Source organism: Drosophila willistoni (genome assembly GCF_018902025.1).
Source record: "Drosophila willistoni isolate 14030-0811.24 chromosome 2R unlocalized genomic scaffold, UCI_dwil_1.1 Seg167, whole genome shotgun sequence".
NCBI lineage: Eukaryota > Metazoa > Arthropoda > Insecta > Diptera > Drosophilidae > Drosophila > Drosophila willistoni.
In genome coordinates this window covers 19,587,097-19,605,666 of record NW_025814050.1, presented here as the reverse complement: position 1 = coordinate 19,605,666, position 18,570 = coordinate 19,587,097, and the positions used below count along the sequence as shown (strand labels likewise).

The window sequence follows — 18,570 nt, the reverse complement described above, 5'->3', positions numbered from 1 at the left end:
AAATTAAATAATAGCAACCAAACAGCGAGGACGATTTTAATAAATTACTAATAATGACTGGCCATAATGAGATTAAATAAATATTTACATTATTTATATCTCAAATATATATCAGAACTAAAAAACAAGGGTACAAAAATTAAATATCTACATAGTCATTGATTTTGGGTTTTATATAATTTTTGTGTTTGCATTTTGTTAATCTTAAATAAATGCTGAATTGCAGCTATTTTTAACATTTCAATCATTGTCAGGACAAAATCCTAGAATCAATAGCAATCAGTTATTCTTTTTGTACTTGAAAAAATATAAAATTCCTATTTAACTTTTTATCACTCGGTTTTCTTGGGTTAAATTGCTGACTTTATTTCCCTTAACAGTTATCGTTTCGTTTGCCTCTGTGACTTTTATATGAAGAGTTTTTTCCAGTGACATCCTTTTAATTGATATTGACAATGAATTTCTTTTTACTTTTTAACATTTAACCATCGCAAAAACAAATGTCCTTGCTACTACCACATCAAACGAATGAACTGCCATAAAATGCAATAAAATCAACAACAAAATTTTTGTATATTGATAGAATTCACAACCACATAAAAGGGGGCAAAAATGGTATACTTAAAAACTGAAACACACATTTTTCACCACCAAGGTCATAAAAATAAATTAGCCATAAATTCGCCTTTTTATATACCTACATACATACCTATAAAAAAAAAAATTAAATAAAATGAAAAAAGGAAAGAACAAAAATCACACATACTTATATAGTATATCTCTCTCTCTTTCTTATTCCACACACTTTTTTCCAACTTCTACAAAAACAAAACAAAAATTTCAAAATTTAATATGCAAGTCGGTAGACCGACTTTTGAATACCGTATAGCAAGTAGGAAAACCACTTAAAACGGCAAATAGTAATTATTCCTCCGATTTATTGCTATTTGGGTATAAAAACTATCAAAATTACACGCCATTTGTGTTCAGAATACAAACACACAGACACAAAATAATAAAAGACAAACAACAATTTAGCATAAAAGAAAAATAAGTGAACAATTTACATCAAGCATATCTGAAAAATAAAAAAAAAACATAATTGCAAAAATTTGTCGACAAACAAAAACTAATTAACTTTAAGGTACAACTTGTAGCTAAATGAAATTAGATATGAAAAAAAAAAACAATTTGTAAAACTCTTTTTGACTCTTTCGTAGTTTAGTGTGATAAATGTTAATGAAAATAAAAATTACAAAACTAAAGAAAAAGTAATAAATAATAAAGAACATTTAGAAAAACTGTTTGTTTCAATTGGTTGCTCTACTCAATATGGAAACCCCTTTAAGGTCTTTATTTTTGATTTGATATTCTCTGATGTTAAATCTTAGTCTGTCAAACATTTGTCGAATCTTAAATAATTAAAGTATTAATTATATTTGAATAAGAAATACATACTTACAATTATTTCCACCAAGTGGACTCTACTCTTTCATATTCATGGTCCTCACATTAGAAGGGTTTAAAGAAAAACTTCATATTTTCTGTTTGATAGTGTGAACAAGATAAACACTAATTTATTACGTGCTAAAAATTAATAAACATACAAACAAAGTTCAACATAAAATGTCATGGTATATCCTTTATAGAAATAATCGTATAATATTTCATTTATTAATTAAAAGGCATTAACATAACAACGCATAGCGTCAATTTTGTGGCTTCAAGGCGATTAAAAAGTTTTAGCCCAAAATATATATCTAAATATGGGATGGACATTTAATCTTCCTTCTACACTTTCACGTTTCTACGTCTACCAAACGTGCCCCGAATGCAAACACTCTTGTAAATGCGACATGGGATGAAAATCTTGCTCTTGCTCTAACAATATTCAACAGACATAACAATTTTTCCCTCAACGTTCAATGACATGCTCAATTTTTCATACATTATGGCTGGCTGGGTCACAGTGCGTATGCTTAATGTTTGCTTCCTCATATTGAAACGCATACATCCGCACCAAGCATCCACAAATACACACACACACACACAAAGAGAGGGAGAGACATTTACAACCTTCCTTACAAAGCCACATTTTAAGCTCTGAATATTTGCCTAGTAAAGCGACGAAGCCGAAAAGCCATAAGACAATTTCCATGCATCCCATATAACTTTCATATACATATATAAAATGCAGGAGTGGATTAAGCGGTCATAAGTTAGTTGTCTATATATAAGGTATCAATAAAAAAAAGGGTTTTGCCTAGGCTCTCCAATTTGAAGTCAGCAGTTTGCTAAGATGAAATTGGAATCCTTTTGTTTAGTAAAGTAAAGACTTTGCTCTTGTTAATTGAAAGTAAAATATTCAAACCAAATTTAATAACGACACATGTTACACATGTAAAACTAAAGTATGTAAAGCTTGACTCAACTGTAAGATTACATATACGTAATGTGATCTTATATGGGTGATAGATGTGCATTTGAGATCGCACTGTGCGGAAGTCAAATCTAAATGTATCTTATATAGCAAAGAAAGTAAACCAGAAAACATCATTGAAATAAAACACTTACAGAGGATTTTTAAGTTTAATATATAAGTTAATCAAATTACTAAACGAATTTACGTTTATAATGTCTATCCTGAAAATGTTTGTGCCAGCTGGCATACGCTGCGTATGTGTATTTTATTCTTCAAGTCACTTCTACCCCTCAAGTCCGCTACTGTTTACGAGTATTTTATATACCCAGGGCTTACGCTAGAATATTCCCATACGGGATGTGTGAGTGTGTGCGGCTATAAAACAAAACCTAAGCAAACTGAAACGGAAACTATTGTTGTCGATTGAAACGATGAGCATAAGATACGGAATACTAAGCGGGAGAGATAGAGATAGAAATTGCAGGAGGTCACATGGCAGAAGTGGTGAGTGTGTAAAGGTATAAACTGAACCTCAATGCGTAAAAGATATGTAAACAAATGTGGTTCGTTGTTGATAGAAATTAATGATTAAGCCAATGTCAAACAGTAACATTAAAATTAAAAGTGTAATTTTGGGTTAACCTAAACCTATACCAAGGTCCTTATGTAGTCTTTAAAGGTGGATTTAAATCTTGAATTTGGTAAACGTTTAGTAGATTGTTTTTTTAGTAGCTTCTTGTGGAATATATATGTATACACAAGGAGGAATTTCAATTGCTATTTATTAGTCAAAGTCATTGATTGAGTAGTCTTTAGTTAGTTAGGTTTTAGTTATATTATATAAATTATTTTGTTTTTCGCCTTGAAGTAACTGGGTAAAAAAATATTGTTTTGGTTGGATTTTTCCGATAAGTTTTAGTATTCGAAGGGACTTTTTTCACTAAATATTAAACTATTTATAACTAGAATTACAATTATAACTATACAAGTCAATTATTTGGGAAAAGTGCTACGAACTTATTCATAAATATTATTCGCTTATTTTTTTAGGGAATGCTTTTCCGTGACTCTGATATTGAAAGCTTGTGACTTAGGGAACTCGATTTTTGGTTAGAAAAACAGTCTTCGAAATGAAGAGATGGTAAAAATTCTTGGTAAAAGATATAAAATATTAATAAGATTGATGAGTTCATCTCTTATGTATCTTAAAATAAGAATATCTATAGTTTCTTCTTGGAAATTTGGTTACTATTTTCGTAGTACTATAAATAGTTTATTAGCCAGCAGCAGTTTATTGGCAAATGTGAATATTGTCTTTGGAACTCATAAACTCCAAATTCTCTGTTTGTACAAAATACTTACGATTAAGATTATTAAAGTAAAATCAATAATCATATTATTATTATTATTATTATTAGTGTAGAATGTACCTATGTATGTACAATCTAGTTGCAACCTAACTATATTTTACATCCTGGTTTCTTGTTGGTCAGTTGCTCAATGGACTGGGCCACTTAGACAACTTATCTACCGAGGACTGCTACAGTTCTTTATGCTTTTCGGATTGCTGCTGGCAATTCCAACATTTTCTATATCCTGGATTGGCTTGTGCATCTCTCTCAGCCTACTCCGATTCCTTAAAGACTTCTTTCATTTATATGTATATATATTTAACATACAATTTCATGGCTGTCTGGTAAAAGAAAATACGCTTAAATTAATGACAGCATCGAATTTATTCACGATTGTTTCATGTTTAGCTCAACATATTAAAGATTAATGGAAAAATATTCGAAAGCTGAAATGTTTCTGCGTGTCAAAGAAAATTGGCTATTACTTTTCATTTCAACGACAAAAGCCTAACCATTTTGAAACCGAGAAGGACTTAAATATCTTAAATTTAAACCTTGGTTACTTGATAAAAGAAGACAAAAACCGATTTCAGCTTTGACGGATCTTCCTTAAGGTTTAAACACAGGAGTTTTAATTACAGGTTGGCAAATAAAGTTATTTTTTTATTCATCATACGAAAAGTTCCTTATGAAAAAATAATACATTTTTGTCCTTCCCTAATGAAGACTTGCTTCGACTCTCCTGAAAGGCTGCCTAATTTGTTACTTAATTTGTAGTTTCTGAGATGAAATGGTGGAGAAATTCAATAAGAGAATTACCGAATAAATTTATTAGATGTTTATATCCAAAGATATTTTCAGCAAATTAACTAACTACACAAAAACACACACACACACAGAATGCCTCCCCCGCGCCTTTGAAAAAAAGAAAACGCAATTAAATGCTTCCGCAAGGACATAAAAGCTTCATCTCGTTTTAGGCATATTTAAAGCTCAACGCCAACAGCATCTTTTCGGTTTTGGTTTTTGGGGTAGACTTAAAGCCACCAGTAGCTAACTTCAGAAGGCTCAAGGAGGGCAAAGTCAACTTGTTCGTGTTGACGCCTTGCATACTGTGTTAGAAAGAGAGACAGTGAGAGAATGAGAGGGAGGGGTAGAGACGGCAGGGTAAGTGAAATTTAGCTGCTAGCTGGGCAAGCAAATACGTGAGGCCTACAGCCATGTCCTGGCTGAATGTCTAAAGTGTTGCTGCTTCTGTCTCTGCCGCTGTTGTTGATATTTGTGATGCTGCCTTTGTTGACGTTAACGCTGCAGCTGACGTTGGCTGCGCTGTCAGCGCTGGTCATGCGCATACGCACGCATATTTTGTTGCCTACTTCCAGGCGCTGGCTTTACTAAAATTATTGTTGCGCTTTTGCAAGTCTCACCTCTTTGTTCCTCTCCTCTCTCACGCATTTGATGGACCAAAAAACATATGTTTTATGTTTGCTTCTCGCTCTCATTCTCTCAAAGAGTGACACTGTATCTTCCAATCTCTCTCTTTCTTTCTCGCTCTCTCTTACTTTCTCTCTCCCTGTGACAGCGGCTGCTGTGCGTCTGCAATTTTCGCCAACTGTGTGTTTCATCAGTTCCAGCCTCAAAGCCATAGAGCAAGGAGTAGCAGCAGCCGAAGCTTGAGAAATAGAGCAAAAATACAATTTTCTTTCGAAATTCCTTCACATACGCACACACACGCACACACACACACACACAATTAGTCGCGCCAACAAACACAAACAGAAAAAACAAAGGAAAATATAAAAATTCAATTCAAAAACTTTCAAATAGTATTAAAGTGAAAGAAAAATCTGCGAATCTGTTACTCAGCGTGTGAAAAGTTCTTCTTTTTTTGGGAATATCGATTGCTGCTGACTGCCTTGCATAAGTCCACACACACACGCACTCGCACACACACACACACACACGTACACACATATACAGAGTGAGAGATGAGATTAGTATAGACAAAAAACTTTGACAAAAATACAAAATTCGCCCATTGAGAGAAGGAAAAACACAACGAGTTATTTAAAATAAGCAAAATATGTTAAACTACAACTAAAACTTAGTATTATAATTATTGCGCGTGTGTGTGTGGTGATTTTCTTTTAGTTTTTCCTTTTTGATTTTACTTCAGTTCATGTGTGTGTGTGTGCGTTTTGCTTGAGAAAATGGATATTACTGGCACTGGTAAGAAGACAAACAAAAAAAAAAGAAGGAAAAAAAATGGTGAAAGCATCCTCATCCTTGAGTGGGGCTCCTCCTCTGGGGAGCCTTCGCTTGTCACTTTATTTTTTTTCTTTTGGAAACTGCTCCTGTCGGCTCGACATGACAGTTCAAAGACAATGACAATTGTTGTTACATACCAATGAAAAAACAACAACAACAACAGCAAAACCAGAAAAAAAAAACAAATACAACAAACAAAAATCCATTTCATTTGCAGGTTTACATCATGCTGTGTCATTGGGCAACATCGAGGTCTCCACGAAGGTTGGTAAACAGGACATGCCCTACCGTATACCTCCTCCTTCTCCTGCCCTACCTTATCCCTTAGCGAAATGAAGGAGAAGGAATTGATGGAGAGGTGATTGGAAAGGAAATTAATAAGCACAAAGCCAAAGGAGTGCTTACACTTGAGTAGTTTCTCATAATAAACTTTAACTAGGTTAACTTGCAAGTCATTGGATTCCCCTTCCTCCCGATGCCTCTTCAAATTTGTACTGTTTATTGCAAAGAGAATAACTTAATTGTTTCAACGCTTCACTATATACTGTAATCGATATATATGTAATGAGATGTAAGCAGATGGTGATATCAAGAAAATAGGTTGTATAGATAAGATAGCTAAGAGAAAGGGTTTTCCATTAAGGGACCCTAAAGCTTGTTTCGCACAGATAGTGCGAAAAAACTCCATACTTCAAAAGAAGAAAGGGTATTTTAGGAAAGTCTTGACACAAAAGATTTCCATGATTCCAATATTTCACAAAATAGAATTTTACCCAAGATTGAGTGAAACATTTAGTTTTAATCTACTCTAAATGAATTTTATAAATAATTATCTAGGCGACTTATTCCAGTCACATGGATCGAAGTTATGATTCTGAAGATGAGCATACAAGTCGTCGAAGACTACGTCATACACTATCCACCGAGTTGCAGCCTCGCACGTCCGTCTATTCACGTGGCGATATAAGGGAACAGGTGAGTTACAAGTTATTTATTATTAAAGTCCCTATCTCAGACATCTGTTTCTTTATAGTACTGCCTTACTGATCGTCAGTTGCACAGCATTGAACAACGTCCTCGCCGTGAACGCTTTTTTGGCTGCCTATCGAGACGTGGCCAGACACAAGCTTCAAGTTTTTTGGGTGGCTGTGTGGGTCGTAGGGTCCCATCCGATGAGAATTTGGCTGCCTATGCGCCATTTGAGAAATATCCACGGTGAGTTTGAATAATAATCAAATAAAGTCCAAATAATATATATAATATTTTCTTTGATTTAGATATCAAAACAGTTATACAGACACTCACGAATTGGAAAGTTCCTATTTTCGCCGTCAGCCAGCTTCAATATTAAGTACTGGTAAATCTAGTGAACCTGATTTGGGTGGACGTTATACCTGGCAGGCGGCTAATAATAATACTACTACGACTAACGACTATCAAGTGGACCACAGGTAAGTTTTATCCTACACAGAGCGACACTAAGCGAAACACGCACTCTAAATGAAAACAAAATGAAATTGAAATGCTATGCCAACTATCGCTAGATCATGCTTTAAACTTACTATTTGAAAGAACTATCGCACTATTCTGTAGATCTGCTAAACTATCTGCTATACATACATAAACAAATAAAACCCAATTTGATATTACTATGCCTTGCTATGCTGCCAAAATCAAAAACAAAAAAGAATATCCCAAAACAGACTTTCTTCTATCATCTTCATCATTTAGGCTTTTAGCTTTGCTATTGACACGCTATCTTCTCTCTTTTGCATCCAACCAAAGAAAAACTATATCCCATATTTATCAAAGAAATGTATAAAATTCAAAAACAAAAATCTATTTCTCGTATTCCTTTCCCTTATATTCACCACCTACACCACCTTCTCTCCTACCAACAACAAAATAAAATCTAATGATTGCTAAAAATAATGACTCTAAACAAATTATATAAATCGTATGCAAAATTTTTGAACAAAAAAAAACCAAAAAAAAAACAAATTGTTAAACAAAACAAAAAAAAACTGTAAAAAATATGCGTAAAGGGCAACTTGTTGTACAGCACCACTTGAATCCTTTTACCAGGATATATTGCTACGGAATTATTATGTCGAGCTATGCGCTCCAACTTCAAATCCTACACCACAACCAACATCACACACCAATCAAATCGCTAATATAAATGTTTGGTATGTAAAGTGATATATGAACAAAAAAATCTAAATCTAAAAACCAAAAAAAAAAATAAGTTAAATTAAACTAAATTTTAAATATAAAAAAAAAAACAAATCAAGTGCGTTTTGTAAATGTTATGTGTCTGCACGTGACTGATGATTAAAATAATGGGCAAAAAGTTAAATGCCATAGTTGTTTGTTTAATTATTATTTTTATTTATTTATAATTATTAATAATTTTTGTAACTGGTTTTGTAATTTTACTGGTCTAATCGATGGTTCAACAATTTCTTTTCACAGCTCGTATCACTGCCCCACATATGCCACAATGCCGACGACGCAACAGCAACAACAGCAACAGGCGAGGTAAGGATCCTTAAATAACTAAGAATTCGTATGGGTTCACATTAATATCGACATCGATCGATTAAGATAGCTTAATCAATTGAAAATCCTAACTAAAAGACAAAGTGTTGTAGTTTGTTATACAATTTTCTAAAAGTAGAATTTAATTCCATAAAATTTCAGTTCAAATCTATTACTGCAATCCGAAGGCCAAAAGCAACAAAGATAACAGAAATTTCATTTTCTTACTAGACCCTACTTTGATATATTTAGCGGGAAAATCATCTACATTTTCCTGTCTTATAGAAAATTCAGTCAGTAAGTCTCTTTATTTATATATTGTCTACTGATTGAATTTCGTGACGAAAATTCAAAAATTATGCTCATTGAAGAAAGGAAAACTGCTTTTTAATCATTTTCAGGACGTTTCCGATTTACCTTTTAGAGAATAAGAATTCCACGATTTAATTTTCATTACTTTCTTATATAAATATAGGAACTTTACCGAAACAAACTGAACAAACCGAACAAACAAACTGTCTGTTTAAAGAACTAGAACTTTTTCTTTTTTTCTTGAAATGAAATAGGAATTATTTCATTCAAGGGGAATATTCCTTCTAATTTAGTTTGTTTTCACTTGAATTGATGTTAGAAATAGGTGTATGAAGTCTTTAAACAGCCTCGCTAAGTCTTGTGGCACCTCCATAATCCAATTTAGAGGCCCAAATTTAGTGGAAAGTTGGCACAATAATCCTGCTTATATGGCATATTGACATTATTATATATCTTTGTTTACTTCGAAGCTATAAAATCATACTTACATATCTTGATTCTCATACCAAAGACTTTTCGCTATAAATGTCTTATTGTTAGATTATTTCATCCATCGAAGTATTTCATTCAAACCATCCTCAAGCATTTCATCTATTTCTCGCGAATCTTTCCAAATTATGAATTTCTAGTCCATACCTAGATCTAACATTTTCAATTGTTTGTCTTCCAAATTAGAACCAAACATGTGAGCTTTGCCCGTTCGCACACTTTGACGAGTTTTGATAATGTGAATGCTGGATTTCGTTCCTCGGGTCGCATAAAGTCGGCGCGCAGTCAAGAGCGTTTAATTGGCGGGAAAAAGCCCATTATAGCCACAGGGTCGATGTACGAAACACTGCAGCCAACGGGCTTGCAACAACCAAACCAACAACTGCAACAACAACAGCAACAGCAGGCACAACAACTGAACGCAGCATCTACGGGGACCACTGCCACGGCTTGGTTGCCACCCTCCGTTCAATTGCAGGCATGTCAACATCATCATGCACCCATTCACCTGCACCATCAGCAGTTGCCAGGTAAGTGAATAGAGTAACCAAAATATTATGGTCTACCACTCACGCGCTCTCTGTGTTCCTTTCTTGTAGACAACATGGTGGGCTTGATTATACCACAAGCATTGCCTGTGGCTTTACCTCCACCAAGTCCGGAGGTTCTGATTGTGGAGAAAAAGTTTCGCAATGCCATGAAAACTCAGGCCACTCAAACAATGCAAGTGGCCAGACAACATGGGTATAATACACAGATTTTGGCGCTTAGTCCACGACCACCGCATCGCATTAAGGTGGTCTCGCAAGGAGCCCAAACAAATGGTCTGCAGAATGGCAAAAAGCTAACCAAAAGTCTATCAGAAATACCGAATGGCAAAGAGACACAACAGCAACACTATCAGCCGGGGTAAGAGCCCCATCCCTGACCCTAAATCTCAAGATCCTTCTCTAAAGCTTCAATTTCTTCTTTTCTTTCTAGTTCCATTTACCCCCATGAGATGATATATCGTACTCAATCGCAAGATGTTACACCATTGCAAACACTTTCGGATGCCCAGAATAATATTATGTACTATAAGCCACCGCCTCCATTGCTTGATCCTCACACTTATGGTCTTGGCATGGAGCATTTAAATCGCAATCGTTCCTCAATGGATCAAACGGCAGAGTATGTGAATGTCAATGCAGCCGCCTTGGCTCTAAATGAAAGTTTTGACTATGAGAGCAATAGTTTACCGCGTCGTAATTGCACTTCACATGCTCGAACCGAAACGGATTACTATTCAAATAGTTTGCCACGTCATTCAGAAGCTTTGCATTCCCATGACATTTGCAAACATATAACAGAATGCGCTGAACTCATAACGGATAGTGTGCCATTGGATTTCACTAGGCCACATTTATTGCCGCCACCGAGTGAGTATTGCAAAAATGAAGAGGAGGATGAGTTTCAAGAGGAATACTATGACGATGATGAGGAAGACTATGCGGCAAAGGCACCTGAAACTACAGAAAGTTATAGTTCGGAGGTATGTTTGGAGCAGGCGCAACGACGCATGTCTATGGTACCTCAGATGATAGATTCACCGTTTCGTCGCGATGACATTAGACGTCAGTCGATGCCTGTTTATGGGCAGACCGAGAAACTAATCGACGGTTTTGGGCCACGCACCTCTTTTCGACGTAAGGACAAGGTCAGTTGTTTTCCTGAAACCTCCAACGCCGCCGCCGCCGCTGATGACCCTGGCAGATTGTCACCCAGAGATGAGGAAGAGATTTTTATTGATTTCAAACCACATGTGTCACCAAAGCCAAGTCCCAAGATACAAATAAAGCATCGTAAGCAGCATAAGGCTGAGATAGCCATGCGTAAGATGCAACAACAGAGAATGGCTCAGGCGGCGGCTTTAACTTTGCCAAAACTTAAGCCACAGCCAGTTGAAATTGAGGTTAGAAAAGTTGAGCATAGGCCAAGCGAAAATCATCCTGAATACGACGAAGAGGAGGACGACGACGACGACGAAGAAGATGAAGACGAAGAACAGGAAGAGGAAGACGAGGAGCGTCAACAGCAAAATGATATAGACAATGAGGAAGAACCTCTGTATGAAAATATAACTCCAGTAGCACCAATAACAAATTTGGTAGACAAACGCTCACAATTTCGCAAACGTTCGGTTAGCCTAGATGATGCCGATCATCCATCTGTTAATACCATGTCTCTGCCGCCCATAATAGGCGGCAGTCCTTGCCGCGATGACCACGAGCAACAGGACTTGCTTAATCTGGCCAATGTATCAACTTATCCATCCTCAGATTCACTGGCCAATGACAATACACGCGATCATTCCGATGGCATATGGAATGAATCGCAGGTTACTGTCTTGACGGCCACCGAACAACGAGATATATCCGATGGTTCATATAGTTCCAATCTGCTATTGACACCATCGACCAAACGTAAGAATTTACTTTTGCAACACCAGCAAAGAAGTTCCGTGGATACAGATGCTTTGGACTTTGAGGAACAGGTACAACTAAAATTATACCTCGCAATTTTTTCGCTTTCTAATGTCTCACTCTCTCTTTTTCGTAGAGCCCCACTTATGGTCTACAAACACTGCCCAAAATTATTAAGAGCCCAACACCAAGTATTACAGCAACTAGCACCACCGTGAGGCCAGCAGCATCCACTCAATCTTTGGCACCACTGCCAGCTATAGCCGTAACGCCATCATCGCTGGACATATCGTCCCATCAGCAACAGCAGCAGCAGCTGTTAACTTCTCCTTTGCCAAAACGTAGTATGATGATCCCACGCGGATCAGTGCCCGATGCACGGCAATTGATGTATATGAAGCAACGGTGAATTTATTAGCCAATAAGTCTTTCCCCTAATCCCAACTCCATAGGACATTTAGGGCTATGAAATGGGTGGAACTTTGATCCTTAAAGTATGCAATAGGATTGAAAAGAACACAAAAAGATGGCTTGCCTTTTGCATACTTTAAAGGTGCAATGATCTTTCCATTTCACAGTCTCAAATCCGCCTTTGCCCAATTGAATGGTTCAAATATGTAGTTCTTCTCTTTGTTTTGCAGTCAAACAGATACCATGGATTATGCACGTAGTGCTGATATATCGGAATGTAGCACTAACACAGATGAGTATGCCACATGCACGGATACATCGAAACGTACTCCAGGTATTAAGACACCGCCAACAACGACAAGTTCATCGTCAACGACACAAGTGCCAGGTTTGGGAGATATTTCTGTCTCTCTCTGTATGTGTGTGTGTGCGTGTTTTTGTATGTATCTGTGTCTGTGTCTGTGTGTGTCTGTATGCTTGATCGTAGAGTCCTCTCATCAATATATAGATTGTTGTTTTTACTAATTGCTTGCCCGCCCTGCTTTAGCTGTGTATTTTCTACTGCCCCCAAAGAGATATGCCCGAACTTTTTTACTAAAGTCCTTTCAAATCTTATGTTTTTTTTCAGTGTCCACTCACAGCTCACAATTGGAGAAAACTCACGGCGGTAGCTCATTTGAAAGCGCCAGTTCCTTATATTCTATGCGTGAGGATTTACTACAACACGATGAGAAAGAAAAGGAGAAAGAGAAGCGATCCCAACGCATAAAATCTCCATTGGGCTCTTTGAATGAATTGTCAAAGAGATCACCATCACACTCTGTAAGCAGTACGACAACGTCTTCTGTATCTATGGCCAAGGAAAGTCCTCCGCAAACTGTAGCCAGCACTTCCACGAGCCAAATGAAAATGACTACAGCCAAGGGAAAGGGTGGCGATAATTTGCCTAAACCAAAGCCAGATTCCATTTCCGAAGATGAGCGCAGCGAAGTGCGCTACTCATCCTCGGGTTACTATGAAAGTCCCCACGAAGATGACGACGATGAGGATAAGGAAGTTGTGGTTACTAAAATGCGACGACAACGTCAAGAAGATGAACGTAAACGACGTAAAACTAGCATGAAATTGGATATCGAAAAGGAGAATATGCGTGCTCTAACCAGCCCCATTAAAAAGTCTACAGTCAGCCAGGGTATTGCAACCAAAATTCAATCGCCCGAACAGCAACAACAATCCATCGAGGCAAGTGTTGGTGGTGGTAGTCCCAGTAGTAAAATGAAACGTTTCCGTCCCAAAATACGACGACAATTGCGCAAGACATCACGGGAAGATGTTCTTTCGAATGCAGCGGCTGTGAGAAGAACTCGCGGCACTACAACAACGGCAGGTTCAGGTACACCACCCATTATCTATGGTCTAAGTAGTGCTACTAGTGGTAGTGGTGATACCGAACTACTTTTAGATGGCAGCATGACCTCAACTACAACTATAACAGCAGCTGCGTCTACCACTAATGCTGTTGCAACAACAACTACGACTACAACAACCACTTCGGCTTCGTCGATAAGTACAGTGACACAACAAGAGCCCCTTAAGAAACCCCATAGCTGTGCCACTCCCACAGCTTTACTCTCGCCCAAGATGCCCCACTCGGCTGCAAGTTGCACCCAATCGAAATCGACATCGGAAACATGTCAACTAAAGGCCAAATCCATAGAGTCGCTCCGATCTGTTTCACCCGGTTCAGATTCAGTTTTCTACAGTGAAGCCGATGGCAATGTTGCCGGTGGCGATCATGGACATTGTCTGCATTGTGGCAAAGAGATGGAACAGGGTAAACCTCCAGTTACCGGGGATTCAGTTGAATCTATACCCTATATTGAGCAAGAGGCAGATATTGTAAAACCTCCATCGGACTTCGCCGACTCTCCAGTGATAACAAAAACCACTCAGCGATTGTATAAGAAAATGGACAAACGTTTTCGTTCCGAGGAGCGTTATCATGGCGAAAGGGGTAGACACTACAAGTCCAGGCAAGAGAACATAAGAGCCAAGGTAAGTGAATAAAAAGAAAGTTTTGTGAAATTCTTATTAATTTCGAATACTTTTCTAGAGCGAAGAACGCGGCCGCATTCCTAGTTTACCCAACACACCAGTTTTACGTCCTGCCGGCTCGAGTCCTTGTGTTCTGCCCGATATCAATACAGAACAAAGTCAACATATAATCTATAAGGGTCACTATGATGCTGGCCGCTATACACGTCTAACTGATGATGATTTGTGGACGCAATTGGATCATCAATGTTTTGGTAAGTCTCCAAAAGATCCAAGTAAGCAACTATGAAGGAAAATAATCCTTAATGGCAGTGAACATTTTAAAGGAGAGAGAAGAAGACTAGACCTACCAGGATCTATGGTTCCCTATCTCACTTATCATAGTTTTATATTTTGATTATAATCTCCTTAACCCTTAAAATATCTTTCTACTGCGAAAAAGGCTTTGTCCTGGTGTCTTAAACGCCACTTGGAAATTCTATGTGTCTATGTTAAGTCACTTGGTTCTAAATGAACTTCAGATTTACACTTACGAGTGTCTTTCTGCCCACTAATTTCTCTTCCTTCGTATTGCCTTTGTACTAGCACAGCAAAGTACTTTCTCTTACTAAGTCGAGAGTATGACGAAACTTTGTAAGATCATCGAAGAAGATCAAAGATCTTATGTGTAGATCAGCGTATATATTTGAACATTTGTGATTCACATTAAAACACAAAATGCCAATCCTTTCTTTTACATTTAACTTAACCTTTTGATCTTTAAGTCGTTTTTAATTTTTCTCCTTTGAAACACTTGCCAAAAAACTCCTAGAACTATGATAGACCTTTTATGAAATACTAACCAAATTTTCCTTTTTCCATCGTTTAGATCGATCCCGCGAACGACGCGCTTCCACAGAATCGGAGAAAGGTTTCCATGCCAAATATCAAGTGATACTTCATCGTCTTGTGCAGCGTCGCTGCACTTTGGAAATGTATCATCGTCAGAAGCATAACAATTTTCGTAAGTACTAATAGAAAAGACACCCTGTATTCAAATCTAAATATAAAACGCACGTTGCTTACACTACTGAGAGCAAAGAATATTAAATAGAAAAAGAGTGAACACACGTTGGCAGATTGAGAGCTTTTCAGATAATATTTTATTTTTCACGACCGGCGCCCAAAACTTGGCATAGATACTACATACTACAACATTAGAATTGCGTTAGTGTTTTTTCTGTTTTTTTTTTTTCTTTTTGCTCCGTCGCGTTCTTATCGAAAAATACTTAGTTGCGGTGCGTGCTTTGTTGTGAAAAGACCGCGCTACTTAGACTACAAGGAAATCTATTTACACAAATCTTTAGGGCAAATGATTGGTGGGTAAACAAAAAGCAACAATAGAGAAAGAAACCAGTTGGGTTATTATTTTTTGTTCTTAACAGAATTAATAGCTTCGAATGCCACACCGGATTCGGTACGTCGTAAATTGGAAGAGGTTTTGAAACTAATGCTTTTAGTATGGGCACGTGAGAGTTTTGTTATATCAACCCTCAGCAATGGCAAAAATGGTACGAACACACAATGTTCCGGAAATAAAATCACACAAATCATCTAATTATATATACAATAGCTATATATTTAATCTATCTTTCGCTCTCATTCTTTCTCAACGTTTAGGTGTGGATAAAACTGTTGTGGTGAAAAGTGATTCCGGTGAATTTGGTTTTCGTATACATGGTTCCAAGCCAGTGGTCGTTGCAGCCATTGAACCTGAAACTCCGGCAGAAAGTTCTGGCCTAGAAGTGGGTGATATTATTATATCGGTCAATGGAGTTCAAGTATTGGATAAACATCACACAGAAGTGGTTAAAATAGCCCACGATGGTTGTGAGAAATTGGAATTACAAGTGGCTCGTACAATTGGAGTTTTGATGCATGAACAATTGGAACCACCAAGTCAACCAATTTTCAGTGGTTACCTCTGGCGTCAGAGTGGACAAGCCAAGGGGGCACCCAATTCAAAAAAATGGGTGAGACGTTGGTTCTCACTGAGGCCAGACAATTGTCTCTATTACTACAAAACGGAAGAAGTAAGTAAATTAATATTTTAGTCAATCGAAATACACTTTAACTCTCTTTTTTTTAGGATTCCCAACCAGTGGGCGCCATGATTATGGCCAAACATACTGTAGATTTATGTCCCATTGATATAGGCAAACCATTTGCTTTCAAAGTCGATGCTGGCGAGGGTATACCCATGTATGTGGCAGCCGATTCCGATGAAATGGCTCAAAGATGGTTAAATCTTTTGCGTCAGGCGGCTTCACAGGATAATCAATGGTTGGATAAAAGGTGGGGTACAACAACAACAAAAATACGAATATAATGGTAAACTCTCTCTCTCATCTCTTATCATTTTCTCCTCACAGTGCGCGTTCACTTTATCAGAGTCCATCGAGCATAATTCGGCCCGATTGCTTTGGCTATTTACTGAAATTGGGCTCAAGGTGGTGCGGTTGGTCGAAACGCTATTGTGTACTTAAGGATGCCTGCCTCTATTTTTATCAAGATGCAAATAGCAAAAGTGCATTCGGTGAGTCACTCACCTTACCTCACCTTACCACACCTCACCACACTACTTGCTTAGATAGACAACAACAACCGACGCAAAACATGCTAATTAATTAATTTTCCACTTTTTTACGCTCTAGGCATGGCCTGTCTACATGGCTATAAAGTGGCCTCAATGTCCACAAATGCATCGGGCAAAAAGAACTCTTTTGAGATAATACCACCAGAAACGAAATTACGTCATTATTATTTCTGTACCGAAAGCGAAATGGATAAAAAACGGTGAGTAGAATTTCAATTACTTTTGGTAATTAGAACTACAATTTCATACTATGTTACTTTATATAAAATACATTACTTTATATAAGTAAATATTTAATTGCTTTAGTAATTAAAGTTTTTAAAAGCATTTAATATGGTAGTTGTTAAAAATGTGGTATTTTAATTCTTTAGGGTAATTGTAAATACAATCACTCATTCTAAAAAAGTATTTATTTTATTCTAATTAATAGCAGTTTTAGCTTTAAAAAACAGATTAACAAATGCTAGATCACATTTAGTCTTGCAGTTTTATTTGCTAAAGCCAAATTTATAATGAATTACCATAACATACTTAAAACTGTAATTGCCTCATAAAACAACTTACTAAAAGTTAAAGATATGTTTTTAGCAAATAATCTACTAAGTTCTCAATAATGCAATAAAAACTAACTGAATTTCATAAGTTCTAATTGTAAGAATTTAATTACTTTCAGTAATTATTAGTACTTTTGATAAGGTCCAACTGAGAACACGATATCAAAGTCATAAGTATATTCTTATATTTAATACCCAAATATTTATAATATATAATAAAATACACGAAAAAAATTAAATACTAACTACTTAAAAGTAATTATTTGCATAAAGAAGTTATGAAACATTTTGATTAATCTTTTCTAGATGGATATCTGCCTTGGAATACTCAATAGATCGTTGGATTAAATCTGGGTAACTAAGGTTAAAAACACGCTCCAGATCGGCTTTGGGTAGCCGACGAAAGCGTCGCAGTTTTAGCTATTTCATGGATTGAAATTCAAATCGTTATTTGACATTTGGACACTAGTACGGGTACTACCAACACAAAAAAGGAAAACCATAGAATTTAAGTTTAGAAACAAAAAAAAACAAATGAACTAGATTTTAGAATAGAACCAATAGTCCAATAATACAAAAGAAGAGGCGATTTTTGATTAGCCAATAAGAAAAGACAAGGAATTTAGCCAGTCTGTCAAATCGGGATTATAACTATTTTGAACAGGAACAAATATATATATATATATATGTATATGATAGAATACAATATAGATGATTTTTTGGTGTGTATTCTTGTTATATAAATTATATACATACTTATGTTTCGTGAGGTTGTCATGTTATACACACACCCACACCAACATACACACACACACACTCACATGCGTACATAATATTATATTCAGCAAAATACAAAAATGTGTCTATATATACATAGTAAATAAATTTACAAAGTTCGACAAAAAAAATTGAAATGAAAATTGCATTAGGTATTCAAAAACGGCTTAAAAGCATTACAACAATTTTTTAGATAAATGTCTAGAATGTGAGAATGTATTTACAGCAAAATTAGAAATAATCAACAACAACAAAATAAACGAACAAAATTCCATGACCAAAGAAAATTCAA

The 18,570-nt window shown here is 36.4% G+C and overlaps 1 protein-coding gene across 2 annotated transcripts; it reads left to right on the top strand.

Moving 5' to 3' along the window:
- The first annotated feature begins 5,958 nt into the window (after positions 1–5,958).
- LOC6641858 lies at positions 5,959–18,318 on the top strand. 2 transcript variants are annotated; one of them, XM_023176001.2, is made up of 20 exons: positions 5,959–6,003; positions 6,260–6,306; positions 6,880–7,017; positions 7,076–7,257; positions 7,320–7,493; positions 8,088–8,231; positions 8,518–8,583; positions 9,571–9,914; positions 9,984–10,293; positions 10,366–11,917; positions 11,983–12,251; positions 12,488–12,591; positions 12,886–14,312; positions 14,371–14,566; positions 15,181–15,315; positions 15,972–16,384; positions 16,441–16,646; positions 16,724–16,887; positions 17,006–17,147; positions 17,808–18,318. In XM_023176001.2, the coding sequence occupies exons 1-20, from the start codon at positions 5,985–5,987 to the stop codon at positions 17,857–17,859; spliced, it is 6,084 nt and encodes a 2,027-aa protein (XP_023031769.1). In that variant the 5' UTR covers positions 5,959–5,984; the 3' UTR covers positions 17,860–18,318. The 2 variants fall into 2 exon arrangements, with proteins under 2 accessions (XP_023031769.1, XP_046866687.1); XM_047010731.1 differs by having other exon boundaries at positions 12,488–12,645.
- Positions 18,319–18,570: the final 252 nt, after the last annotated feature.